Source organism: Ambystoma mexicanum, chromosome 11 (assembly GCF_040938575.1).
Source record: "Ambystoma mexicanum isolate Mex_15411 chromosome 11, UKY_AmexF1_1, whole genome shotgun sequence".
NCBI lineage: Eukaryota > Metazoa > Chordata > Amphibia > Caudata > Ambystomatidae > Ambystoma > Ambystoma mexicanum.
In genome coordinates this window covers 63,749,665-63,763,628 of record NC_090934.1, presented here as the reverse complement: position 1 = coordinate 63,763,628, position 13,964 = coordinate 63,749,665, and the positions used below count along the sequence as shown (strand labels likewise).

Sequence of the window (13,964 nt, the reverse complement as noted above, 5' to 3'; positions counted from 1 at the left end):
ATGGATGGATGGATGGATGGATGGATGGATGGATGGACGGACGGACGGAATGACGGACGGATGGGTGGGTGGGTGGATGGATGGATGGCTGGACAGATTGGTTAGTGGGTGGGTGGATGAATGGGTGGGAGGGATGTATGGGTGAATGAATGGATGCATTGATGGATGGGTGTGTGAGTGGATGGTTAGACGAGTGGAAGGATGGATCTGGATGGATGGGTGGGTGGGTGGATGGATGTTTTGATGGATGGAAGATGAATGGATGGCTATGGATGGATGGATGGGTGGATGGATGTATGGATGGATGGATGTTATGATGAATGGGCGGATGTGGATGGATGGATGGATAGATGGATGGATGGGTGGGTGGGTGGATGGATGGATGGATGGATGGATGGGTGGGTGGATGGGTGGGTGGATGGATGGATGGATGGATGCACAGTTGGGGAAGCGCGCCTGTCGAGCTTCAGCACCAGGCATTCCTGGACAAGCTACTGACAAATTAGGGCTGGGTGAAATGACACAACTTCCCCTTCTGAAACATTTATAGAGCACGTAGCTTATCAAAAGATGATGATTGGAGCTCTGCAGAACATCGCAGACAATAACCAAGCAATTACATCAACCCAGACCTCAACAATCTACAATATGACATTCAATGTTGAATATGACCTCTCAGAATAAACGATAAGAGGTGGATAAGCAACCAATCACAATGGGCAGTGGACGCTCCCTGGCAATGGATACATGTGCAGCAATGCTATTAGAATCTGCCCACCCTTCGTCAACATGTACAGAAATCAATGCCTGGCCGGGCAAACTAGTTTTAATATGAGAGTTTCTGGGGACGTTTTACCCGTAAAGAATGTGCAAAATTCCACATCTGTTCTGCCCTCCACAGTGGCTCCCTGGCCACCCTGGCATTTCCTCGTGTGTGGCGTTGTGTGTGCTGGGGTGCATACCGTGCACGAGACATGCACATCTAGCACAAAGCTTGTGTTGCAGAGATTATGGGAGCACATCTTCTGCCCTAACAATGGGGGACTAAGACTTCCCGAAGGCCCCCTTACCCCCTCTTATGTATTACAGCGTTCACGCCTTATCTTCATGCGACCTTAATATGCCTCTACTGGGGGGTTCCTCTTACCCCAATGTGCTGCGACCACTGACCTCCTGTTGCCCTCTCCTGCTCGGCCCTGTTCCTTCTCCAATCCCCGACCTTTCGTGGCCTTTGCTGCTGTTGCAGGGCTGTCTTCATGTTGGCTCATTCTGCCCCCCCCCCCCCCTCCGCCTCTTCTCATGTTGCACACACTGGCATCCACATACCTCTTCCTGCTCTTCCTACTAGCCTCCTACTAGCCACCTCTCCTCCAGTTCCCACCGTTTTCTTAACACCCACATTCGACTGTGTGATAAATCATGCCCCGAGTTGCCCTGAAGGATCAGCCTGGAACACTCTCTCGTCCTATGGACAGGAAATACATTCCCTGATACATAGGGGGGTGCTTCCTGTATCCGCACCTGGAAGACTGGGGTCCGCCTGATTGACATCCCAATAGGGCCAGGTGTGCAGACGACATGCAGCTGGAACTAGATGGCCTGTCTGAAAATAGAAGATCTATATCGATCAAATCCGCCAATAGCAGCAAGATGCAAGGGCACGCCTGCCCATCAACACTGGGCTGGCACCTGAACCTGTTGAGGCTACATTCTATTTAGCTAAATGTGCCCCTTTCTCATCCAGCATCTTATTGCCAGCGGCGCATTGTGCCACATATGGGGGCGGGTGGGACTGTACGGTTCATCCCTTCTGGCATTCAGCCCAATGGCATAGCAAGTAAGGGACGACCCTTACCCTGCCACATGAACCAACCTGGTCCTTCTAGTGGTTGTCAACAACGTGCACGTCTAGAATGTAAGGGGACCCCCGCCCCTTCTACTTAGCCGGGTGTTACTAGGGGCACGACTGCACATTCACTCACAGTGAAAACCCCCATAATCCCGCGCGTGCCCTGGCAGTGGGTCAGATTGTGGAACTGCCTTGCAATGTAAACATGTCCACCTGTCATTGTTCAGTGGCACTGAGGGCAGAGCAGAGCTGATGGCAGTGTGTGGGAACTCAGCGTTGTGCCCTCCAGCGCAACACGCTTCCAGGGGGATTTGAGCTGTGCTGTTAAGGAAGCCATGTGTTGCTGTTTCTGCCAATGAACTGCACGATGACCTGATTGTTTCTGGTGTGTGCTGTAACACTGTGAACGACGTATTAACTAAAGCACATTGAGTTATAAAAAGCGTAACACTAAAGAACCGCTACGTGTAGATAAACTGTGCCAAGCATTTCGGAATGAAGCAAGCGAAGGATAGCATAAAGAAACGCTGCATTCTGGGAAACGGAGTCATAAGTCCCACGTGAATTGCAATCCAGGTACTCTCTAGAGAAACAGTGCATGTTGGTAATCTTCCACCCTTGTTCTTCCATCTTCCTATCACTCGCTCCCACTCACAACCTACCTGTTGCTATCTCATCTCGCACTGACCTTTGACCTCCTATTACATATCTCCTGCTGCCCTCACTCCAGAACTCCCCAGTCCTGCTAATGGTGCTTGCATCTGCTGCCTCTGTTTACCTCCTTCTTGAAGCCTCCCAATTCGCTGACCTCTCACCTTCTGGTCCATACTTCCGTGCAGTCCCGCCCATCTCTTATGCTTTCCTTCCCATCACCACTCTGTGATAACCGCCCTCTGCGTCCCTCCAGCCGTCCTGCGACGCCAATATCTCTCATAGAAGCATATTAGTGACGTAGCCTTTATTACATCACCATCAGATATGGAGAACTGACCAATCGTTATGCTGTTTCAGCAAAATGACACAGACTCTAAAAACATTAGAAGAATTGCCATTAACCTCTGATCACTCAATCTTTAACTTTGCTTCTGTGTTCCCAGTATCCACCGCCACCTCGTGCAACGACCCCGGAACCCCACCGAATGGCACGCGGAGCGGCGACAGCCGGCAGGCGGGAGACTCCATCGTCTTCCAGTGTGATCCTGGATACATGCTTGAAGGTGAAGCCACCATCACCTGCGTACAGATCGAGGACCGCTTCTTCTGGGACCCAGACCCGCCAACCTGCACAGGTAAGCAGATGCGTGCTCGTCGTGCCATGTACACATGGCAAAAGCCTGGCCTTCCCCACTTGCCGTCGGAAGGGTCCCAGCCTGTGAACTGGTTGAGTCAAGGTTGGATTGGCCAACTGGATTGGCCAACTGGGCATGAAAACATGTTCACGCTGATGCATCGAAGACACCTTGCATCAGAGAGGAAAGGCCTGCCTCTGTGCCCATCATGCTCTTCTAATGACAGGTGAAGAAGCCTGCAGGTGTGCACCGGTGGGATAATTACTAGAGGTAATGTGCGGTGGAAAAAGTCTTTTGTATCCCATCCACACACATGTGTGCTTCAATAGATGTCCGAAGCAAGTTCATGTGTCTTTCTCAAGAGCGCGTCTTATACCTAAGCACCTCCCTCTGCATGAAGTAAAGAATTAAAACCTTCGGGGATTGAAACTTGCAGCTCTCCCACAGATCTCAACAGCAAGAGCTAAACTCAATGAGCTAGAATACTGGGAAATGAAGCCCTAGCATTGTGTGTTAATTCAAAAGGTGATCTAGCTGTGTATTCAGTGGTGAATTATCCAATGAGTGCACGGAGAGCAAGCACATGCTCTACTACCGTCTGAATATTAATGGGGCGACAATTGGTCGTTTTCGGTCCTAACAGTGCTTATGATATAAGTCATTTATAACACACCTGTACACAAGTGTTTCTAGGCGCAAGAAGGCAAGGGAGGGACAAGACAAACGGTCTTACTAGGCCTTGTGTCATTCAGATCGTGCAAGTGCGAGAACGAGAAGTGCAAGGGTAAAGGGAGTGGGGAAGTGCAAAGGGGAGGGGTGGGGTAAACAGTGCAGGGATGCTCTGAGTAAGTGCAGCCAAGGCAGTGCAGCTCTGGGTAGTGCAAAGAGAACAAGGGACTGTAGGGTTACAGTTACAGCCCCAAGGTGCATGGTAGGCCCGGAGGCAGTGCAGGAGAGACTGATCATGGAGGAGCCGGGGACCCAGTTAGACTTTGAGTATAGCCAACCAACCATTTGCACAGCAGACAGGTAGGTCAGCAGGGAAGGAGAGAGAGAAAACAGAGGAGAAGCTGAACGTTTTGAGCTGCTTCCAGAACTTCAAGTAGTCTGGCTCGAGTTTGAGAGGGGCAGGGAGGCCATCCCAGAGGGAGGCACCTGCAGAGGAGAGTTCTACCCCCCACTCTCTGCCTGAAGACGCGTATGACCCTGAGATGTGTAGGTAGCTGAGCGAAGGGGTCGAGAAGGAGGGTATTTTGGAAGAGAGTGTTGTATGTAGTGCCGGCCTGGCCCCCAGAAAGCCTTGTGAACTATGCAGAGGGTCTTGAATTTGATCATTGCAGCCACTTGGAGCCAATGCAGAGATTTCAGTCCTGGAGAGATACGATCCCTGGGCTTGAGGCCAAGGACACGTCTTGCAGTCCTGTTCTGGATGAGTTGCAGAGGGCGCAGAGTAGAAGCAGGCAGATTTAAAAGAAGGCTGTTAAAATAGTCAAGCCTAGAGAGATCCAGAGCTCTAGAACAGTGTACTTCTGGGGGAAGGAGAGGAAAGGAAGAACACCTCTGATGAGGTGCAGTTAGTACTTCGACTTCTTAGATACATCAGAAAGATGAGGAGAGAAGGAGAGAGAGGAGTCAAAGATAACCCAGAGGTTCCTAGCCTCGGAGGTGGGAGCAGGAGGAGGGCCAATGGAGGCTGGCCAGAGAATTGCAGAAAGGAGGGGTGTAGGAGTGCCAATAAGGATGATCTCTGTCTTGTTTGCATTCAGGCAGAGATCAATGGCTGTGCACCACTCCTGAATGGCAATCAGACAATCCGGTATGAAAGAGGGAGAAGAGGCGGCAGAGGGGATCCTGAAGGTGAGCTGGGTGTCATCCGCATAGCACTGGAAATTGGAGCAGAGTGCTGCAATGTGATGGTCGAGAGGTGCCAGGTTTTGTTTGAACAACCAGGGAGAAAGGTTAGACTCCTGGGGAACACTGCAGGTAATGGACCTGATGGTTTGCCACTGGGAAGTGGGTATTTCTGAGTTTTAAGAAGGACTCTCCCTAGGTGCAAGAGAGTGAAAGGGGTGCTGCGAGACTGGGCTATTTAGACATTGTCATCTTACACATCACTGTTGTTCATTGACTCAAGCTTTTGGTGAGTGAGTGGGCACTCATTCTGCTCTACCTTTTGTCTTCCTTTTCTAGCTCCCTGTGGAGGAAATTTGACAGGACCTTCTGGGGTCATTCTCTCGCCCCAGTACCCAGAGCCCTACCCACCTGGGAAGGAATGCGATTGGCGGCTAAAAGTGTCCCCAGACTATGTCATCGCCTTGGTCTTTCATAAGTAAGTAACACTTCACCAGCTTCTTTGATCACGTGAAATGCACAGTGGTGTGACTCAGTTCACTCTTGTACCTATGTGGACATATGCATGTGGAAAGAGTCAGCTAAGAGAATTAGAAAGATTGTACGGTTGGAATAACCTCTGTGTAGACCACGAATCGGGTTTGTGGAGTGGACGGAACACCTTGATCTCTCAATACCTTACGGTTGCAAACCAATTAAATCATTCTTAATAAGAAGCATTCAACAGATCTGTGTTTTTAAGGACATGCTAGACATTGTGACCTCTGCTTATTTACTGTATCTCTATGGGATAAAGTGCTCACGTTTGTAATAACTAGGTCCTTTCTAACACCTGGCCAATCAAATAGTCCTGTAAAACCAAGCCACCAACTACACAATGTTCATGTTGAAGTGCTGGCAAATCCTTCAAGACATCAATCATTTGCTTGGATAGTTAAATCAACAAATCATTGCATGTTATCAATGTTATGCTGAAGAAAGCTACAAAGTAACATTCACCATATAGTCATTGCACATTTTCATAATTAGTAAACAAAGCTATAGGATATTTTATATTGAATCTTTACTATCGCATGGAGGAAGGATAGCTCAGGGGCAAGACACACAGCGCAGCACAGGTTCAATTCCCGATCCCACGCTTAGAAATCACTTGTTGGCATTAAACGCGTTATAAAAGAACAATTATAATCATTGTCTACAACTCAAGATACATATAGATTTGTGCACAATATTTGTAGGTCCCCTGCCTCCCCAAAAAATAATCAGGGATGTTTTTTCTAAATATGTAGTTCAGATTCCCATGGAAATTAACTTTTAAATGGAGAACACTATTTTTGAGCCATCGGTTTCTAGGAGATATCAAAATGCCTCTTGACAATGGCTCAAGAATAGGAGTGTTACTGCAGAACTCAACCCGAGAGGCGTGTGTGAATTTGCTGCGCGTGCGCAATGCTGACAGTGCACTGCACTCATCAGCCTGAATTTGCTGCAACCTGCTCAGGCTCGCTTTGGTTATGCAATGGCAAGGTCAGTATTCGGTTACGCACATGTCTATGCTATCGTTGGGTCTTTCGCTAGTACTGTGTGGTGCGCTACTAGGAATTGTTCAGGAATCCCACCTCGGATTCCACCCAAAAAGACTAACATAACTACAGATCCTTCAAAGAACTTCCCGAACCATGATCCTATAATTCTTAATAATGATGGACCTGACGCCCAGAATTTGGCCAGTCTTATCAAAGAAATGCCCAGGCATCTACACGCTTACCATTTGCCAGATGTGCCACAGAGCCCTGGGCATTGTGGACTTCAGATTGATACTAAACATACATTTGGCACAACCTTTCCAATATCCGGTCCTTAAGGATCTCTGTCAGAGTAGATTTCCCATGACTTTCATTGCCCCTATGGATGGGGATGAAGTACTCTGGGCTAATTCCTTTATTCCATGTAAGCCGGTTCTGCTGACTCCGTTCAGACATTCCTAGGTATCCCATTGGAGAAGGTAGATATTGAATCTGATCAGACTCTTGGCCTAAATTTTCGTGATCACTCCTTGATATGAGATGATATAATTTAAAGATTGGGATTTAGCACTACAACAGATCATGCTAACCAGACTGCAGAACTTGGACAGACCAGCGTTGAGGCTAGGAATGGTAAGTGCTATTCTGAAATGAAGAGTGCTCTCATTTCTTTCCACATCTGGATGATGCCTATCTTGAAATATTGTTTTAATATAATTGGTAATGATCAGGCGACCCTTCACCCTAGTTATTTTTTCGTAAGCATATCTAATCTTTATAACAAGTCATCTCATTTTCATTGCCCAATGGTTACAAATAAACAACGCCTACTTCAACCCTATTCCATAGACCCGTCACCAAATATGAAGAGCTGGGTTCCACTGCAAGTCGCCCCTCCGGCCTCGAGATCCGGTCGTGGGAAATTGCCCTACCTTCATCTGAACTTGTTCTGTATCGCCCCTCTCCAGGCAGAGTTCATTACTCCCAGACTGATCCAGCCCCATTTACTTGTGATCCAGTGAGGGGCAACACTCTGAGCCTGTTCAGTAATGCCCTGTACAGGTGGGTTATTGTTTGAAGTATAAAACCCAACAATAACTCAACAATGACTCAACAGTGACCCCACTTGCGTCTTTCCCTTTACCTACTCCGCCACTTCCAGCGCAATCAACTCACTGGTACATTACCACATCTCCGGTAGACTTCTCTGAGACGCCTAAAATATCTTCTGTAGGGACCCTTTATCAATCTGGAATGCTTATCCCCAAGGTGAATATTCCAATGGTTTATGTTCATGTAGGAGTCAATGTTCTATAGTTTTGGAAAATATAATATACAATAGTTCTCTAGTGCAAGGCAAATCTCATGTGAGTTTCCGATTTTTGTAGTTAAGTAAGGTTTTTACACCAGCAGTGGCAAACCATGCTATTGCGCTAATTTTTCAGAAGACCATGTCGTTTCTTTTTTTCAGCTATGGCATATGGAGATGCCCACAGCTTACACTATACCATTCATGGAATGGTTTTATCAGTTCATTATCAAAAAAAGCAGCATTCACAATTCCTTCTTTGAGTCACATGTCAAAAAACAGATTTGTTTGTTGTGCTTAATGAGTAAAAGTGAGTATCTATTGAGAGGGTCTTGTTGCGAGAATACCATAGAGCCTGCGAAGGAATGCATTGTCATGGTCTTTCTGTATTTGGATAGTCCCTCGACTCTACCTGAATTCTTCCTCCCGCTGCCCTTGCTCCCTCCCCATACCATGAACGTTGTCTTATTTCTTCCTTTGAAGCTTTAATCTGGAGCCCGGCTATGACTTCCTACACATCTATGATGGATCGAACTCGCTCAGCCCGCTAATCGGAAGCTTCTATGGCTCCCAACTGCCGGAGCGGATCGAGAGCAGCAGCAACAGCCTCTTCCTGGCCTTCCGGAGCGATGCTTCCGTCAGCAATGCTGGCTTCATCATCGAATACACCGGTAACGTGGGTCAGGGGAAGTGTTGGGAAGTGATGTGCACTGTGGAACACCTAGTGTATAGCTATTGTGTGAGAGATACAAGAGTGTGCATACCACCACATTCGAAGAGAAGTATATCCTGCTTTGGATAGTATTTGTTCCTATAGAATGTATCTAACACTAAATCTCTGACCCAGTGTAAGGGTCGTCCAAAGCTTGGAGATGTCACGTGCCTTGAAACTCATCAGCCAAGTACCTTGTAATAATGAGGGAGGGGGCGGTTAGTGATTAGGGAAGGGTGATTGTGGAAGCGCCGGGAGGATTACTCAGAGTCAAGGCTCTCATCTTGGAAACAAAACAATGCTGAGGAACATGGGTTCAATACCCAGTCCTGCTTCAGTGGCTGAAGTCTGGCACAAACTGTGATATAAAAATACAATTCATGTTTGTAATTCTCATTACCCAATGCAATCAATGCACTCGGACCACTGAAAATACATTCCATCGTCAAACCGTGTGGTAGGTAAAAACCTTTCACCTCCTCTGACTCTTTATTTTATGTCCTCCGACAGTAGACTGACCCTCATGGATCCCAGTGTTCCCGGAGTAGACCGCCACTAACGGATCCCAGAGTTCCTGCAGTAGACTGACCCTAATGGATCCCAGGGTTCCCACAGTAGACTGCCACTAACTGATCCTAGAGTTCCTGCAGTAGACTGACCCTAATGGATCCCAGAGTTCCCGCAGTAGACTGCCACTAACGGATCCCAGAGTTCCTGCAGTACACTGACCCTAATGGATCCCAGAGTTCCGACAGTAGACTGCCACTAATGGATCCCAGAGTTCCTGCAGTAGACTGACCCTAATGGATCCCAGAGTTCCCACAGTAGACTGCCACTAACGGATCCCAGAGTTCCTGCAGTAGACTGACCCTAATGGATCCTAGAATTCCTGCAGTAGACTGCCACTAACGGATCGCAGAGTTCCTGCAGTAGACTGACCCTAATGGATCCTAGAATTCCTGCAGTAGACTGCCACTAAAGGATCCCAGAGTTCCCACAGTAGACTGCCACTAACGGATCCCAGAGTTCCTGCAGTAGACTGACCCTAATGGATCCTAGAATTCCTGCAGTAGACTGCCACTAACGGATCCCAGAGTTCCTGCAGTAGACTGACCCTAATGGATCCTAGAATTCCTGCAGTAGACTGCCACTAAAGGATCCCAGAGTTCCCACAGTAGACTGCCACTAACGGATCCCAGAGTTCCTGCAGTAGACTGACCCTAATGGATCCTAGAATTCCTGCAGTAGACTGACCCTAATGGATCCCACAGTTATTACAGTCGACTGACACTAACAGATCCACGAGTTTCTGCGGGAAGAACGTAATTCACACTGTCGATAGCATATAATCAAATCCATATATTTGGCCTAAGAACATAAACGTGATACAAAAAATAAAGATAAGTTTGTGTATGAAGATAATACAAGACACAAAAGTTACAGATGGCTATAACGGCAACAATTAAAGGATGTAAAAATAACTTTGTAACAACATGTATGCATTGCATTCATCACATAAAATACCATATAGAGATTATAACACATATTTCACATCTGATTAAACTAAGCCATAAAGTGCATTCAAATGAGATGTTCTAATATTCACTCACTCTGATTGTCGGGACTCTGGTCAGATAAGTCTGTAGTGCCAAGTGACCCCAACGTTTTGCGTCTTTTATGATAAGGGGCTTTTCATGACTTGCCCAGCAATACTGAAAGGTGATGCCACAGTATAGGCCAATGGAAGGCACTCATTATAATATGCACGTATCTTGCAGTATCTGGACCAGCTCTGGTTGTGGAATTTTGTTTGATATCTAAGCACTGGATTTCATGTTTTTAACGCCTGCACGCGTGAAGAGTCCTGACCAGAGTCCAACTGTCCTCTGTGGACCATCGCAACCACTGCAACATTTGTGTCAGAAACACTGACATTCATGAGTAGTTTTGAGCAATACTTGGAAGATCATCGGACCTTATAAAATTGATGTCCCATCAACGTGGCTGAATCAAAGACAGGCACTATGTTATTCAATTGTACTAGATGGCTTCTATTCTTTGCGACATGCATTGACGCAGAGACAGAGAGCCTGAAATGTCGGCTTAGACAATAGAAAGTGACTAAAGAAATTGAAGTCATCAACTGTTTCAGGTAGCAGAGGTTGACCTTGAGTAATGACTAAGTGAGTGCAAAACCAAAAGTACCTGTATTCATTGAAATTTAATAGACTTGGAAACTACACCCATGTTTGCATTCATGAATGGGCCTTCAATTCAATGGAATGTTGGTAGATTTCATATTTTCCATTAAAAACAGGTGTCCTCTGCTTCCCATGAATATACATTGAGCTGGATGAAACTCGCCATTCTGGATCTTTGTGCATGGACATTGTATGGTCGTGCCTGGACATGTATTTTGAACGCCAAGTACGTCTGGGCAGCCGGTTGCAACCAAGAGCATACATTCAGTCACCACCGAGGATTTTGTACGATCGAGGAGAATGTCACAAACTTAAATAAAGGTTTTATCTTTTAAGGGATCCAAAGACCACACCCTGACCATGCCCAATGAAGGACAAAGAGAAAGAGTCTAGGATTAGAAAGACATCCTCGTCTGTGGGCTAATCCCTTTCCGGACACAATGGAGCCTTCTGCACTTTTTTTCATCCATAACCTGCCCTATTAAGAACAGAATGTCCAAGATCCTTCTGACCCATGGTGTGGGTTTGTTTACGAAACACACCCAAGTAGTTAATTGAAACATTTATTGCTGGCAAAAAGTATTTTATTTATTTAATTGTACATAGTTCATAACATAACTTTTACAATCATAAGTATTAAATCAATTAATACAAAAACTTATTTAGCATCAGAAATTTCATGTTCATATTCATATAAATACACACATGAAATCATTAATCTAAAAGCCATTCAAAATATGTCTTCTTTTCAAACTATACTAAGGCACCCTCTGCACTTCTTTGCTAAATTACCAGCCCAGACCTCATTTGCTTAATAACGGCTGAATTCTTTCGTGGATTCTGTATTTAAGCAGAACACCCGGAATTCATCAGTTTTGATAGTGTTATAATCATACACAAATGGGCCAAGCAACACCATATAGAGGGAGCCCATTAATGGGCACTCCATCAGCAAAAGTGTGACCGTCTCTTGGTTAGAATCCGCTCTACACATTCTGCACGATCTTGCTCAGGTGGTATATTTTGGGACGCACACCGCTAAAACTGATCACTGGTTTGTCCGTAGTTTTAGTTGGAAGCTACAAACGGCTGGGTTAATACAGAGCAATAAATAAATACCTTTCAGGTTTCATGCAACTGTGTGCCACTACCGCCACACTACCACAGCCCTTAAGTGTGGCAAGGTGATCATAATTGCGCAACCAGTCCCATTTCGTCATCCTCTGAGTAAAGGTCAATTTTAATGTTGAAAATACTGAAAAACAACAATGTAGAGAAGGAGCCAAGTAGCCCCACCTCAACCACTTCACCCATATTGACTATATGTTGGGAACCAGAGTGTGAGACACATGCGGTACCAGTGAAAATACAGATACCGAGAAGAGTCCTGGAGGTAATGTTCCCATTCAGAAAGCCATATCTGCATACAAGACAGTGAGATGGCCATTTGAATGAAATCCCGGAAGAAGCAGGACCAATATATGGAAGAGAAGAATGGTGACGTCACACAGGGCCGAGCTGACGTACATGGAAGAGATGCAGAGACAACACAATGCAGATATTCCATAAGGCATCAAGAAAGCATCAAAGATAAGTGACATCTTGGGATTAAGATGAAGAGGTTCATGCTACAGAAATGATGAAAACATATAGTGTTTTTTACACATGTACAGATGCAAAGAAGCACAATCAGTTGAAACATTCTTGAGGCTAGCTTTATAGTGAATAGATTGTGGCATGCGCCAACATATATATATATATTTTGAAGTGAGCAAAGAATGGATGTATCCACTAATTATTATATATTATAGCAGAGCTGGACCAGAGAAGGAAGGCCTCTTTTCCAGTGTATCACAGTTAAAAACAATTGAATTAATTAACAGGATTGATATTCAGAAAGGCAAGGCTGGACGAGCTCCAAGAAGCCAAGGCTGTATCAGGCTGGGGTGAGCAGACATGGATACAAACGTGGGAAAACACGCAACTCCTGTTCAGAATACATCGACAAAAACAAGGAAGACATCAGAAGTCTATTATAAAATAGAATTTTAAATGCACTAGAGCTCTATTTGGTGGTCTTCAGTCACGTGGAAGGATGAAGTTGGATGAACATGATGACCACACCTATGCATGAGGGCAGAGCGTGCCTTCACTCTCATGAATTCTCCTGAGCAAAAGAACACTCCCAAGGACAAGTTCAAAGCCTTAATTGACAGCAGACCACTGAGGTGGTGATAGATGAATATGCTAATTGGTGGGAAGTTATGGTTAAGACTAGCACACCAGCACCTGGAAGTCTAGCCTGCATGCTGCTAACGTAGGTGGAAAAGTACTGACGGAGGTTAGAGTGCCAACCAATTGTAGGGGGCCAAGTGATTAAGGGTCCTATAGTTTGTGTAACCAATGGGACGTTGTGTATTTAATGACGTTCATAGTGACCTGTTTTAGGGGAGGGCTTAGTTGCACCACCTGGTGTTAAGAAACCTGTCACTTTTCTTCACTCTCCAGACTAGTATTGATCGTATGCTTAGATGTTCCTTTAGAACCTATCACAATAGCCACTAGATTTTTGAAGTTTGCCACGTACGATGATGTTAGTAGATACGTAGGTTGACATTATCAATGACTATTTTTTCCTATAAAAGAATGCTTTTTTTAAGATGCATTGAGAACCCTTATGCTGAGACGTTTGTTGATGTCCGTTGTACTCCCTGTTTTATATAATTGATATTAAGCAGTTATCTTTTTGCTAACTACCTGAGTCGTTCCGATTATTGATGTTTGAGTACCTTCTGCATACCCATCCATCTCAAGGGTATTGCTACCTTGTCTTAAAGGGCTGTGGTCCACCAGTTCAACTAAAATCAGGAAACAGCCGATTGCAGTACACAGGTCACGAAAAAAAGTTTAACCTTTGGGTGGATGACTTTCCTGATCTGGCTAAGATCATAACTCACACCCAGTTTTTACAAAAGAGGGCAATTGGGAGCTGCTTTTGCCTTCAGCATCAGGGACCGCCTGCGGGAGATAAGTTAGGCTCTCAATGACAGGAGAACATACTCAATTGGGGTCAATCTTGTTTAACCCAGTTCCAAAATCGAGATTCCACCCCCTCTAACTATCGCAGATCTCTCATGGCCGCGTCCTCAAGCACGTATAGGATCGTAGGGCAGAGCCATTGTTTATAAAGTGCACAACTCCTTTGATTGAAAACCAGCATGGTCAGC

The 13,964-nt window shown here is 45.7% G+C and overlaps 1 protein-coding gene across 1 annotated transcript in view; it reads left to right on the top strand.

Moving 5' to 3' along the window:
- Window positions 1–13,964, top strand: part of CSMD2 (CUB and Sushi multiple domains 2) — a 2,010,406-nt gene that overhangs the window by 1,620,993 nt on the left and 375,449 nt on the right. The window contains exons 27-29 of the mRNA XM_069622557.1: window positions 2,947–3,138; window positions 5,329–5,467; window positions 8,308–8,495. Of these exons, the coding sequence (XP_069478658.1) occupies window positions 2,947–3,138; window positions 5,329–5,467; window positions 8,308–8,495 (519 nt within the window). The remainder of the gene's footprint in view (window positions 1–2,946; window positions 3,139–5,328; window positions 5,468–8,307; window positions 8,496–13,964) is intronic.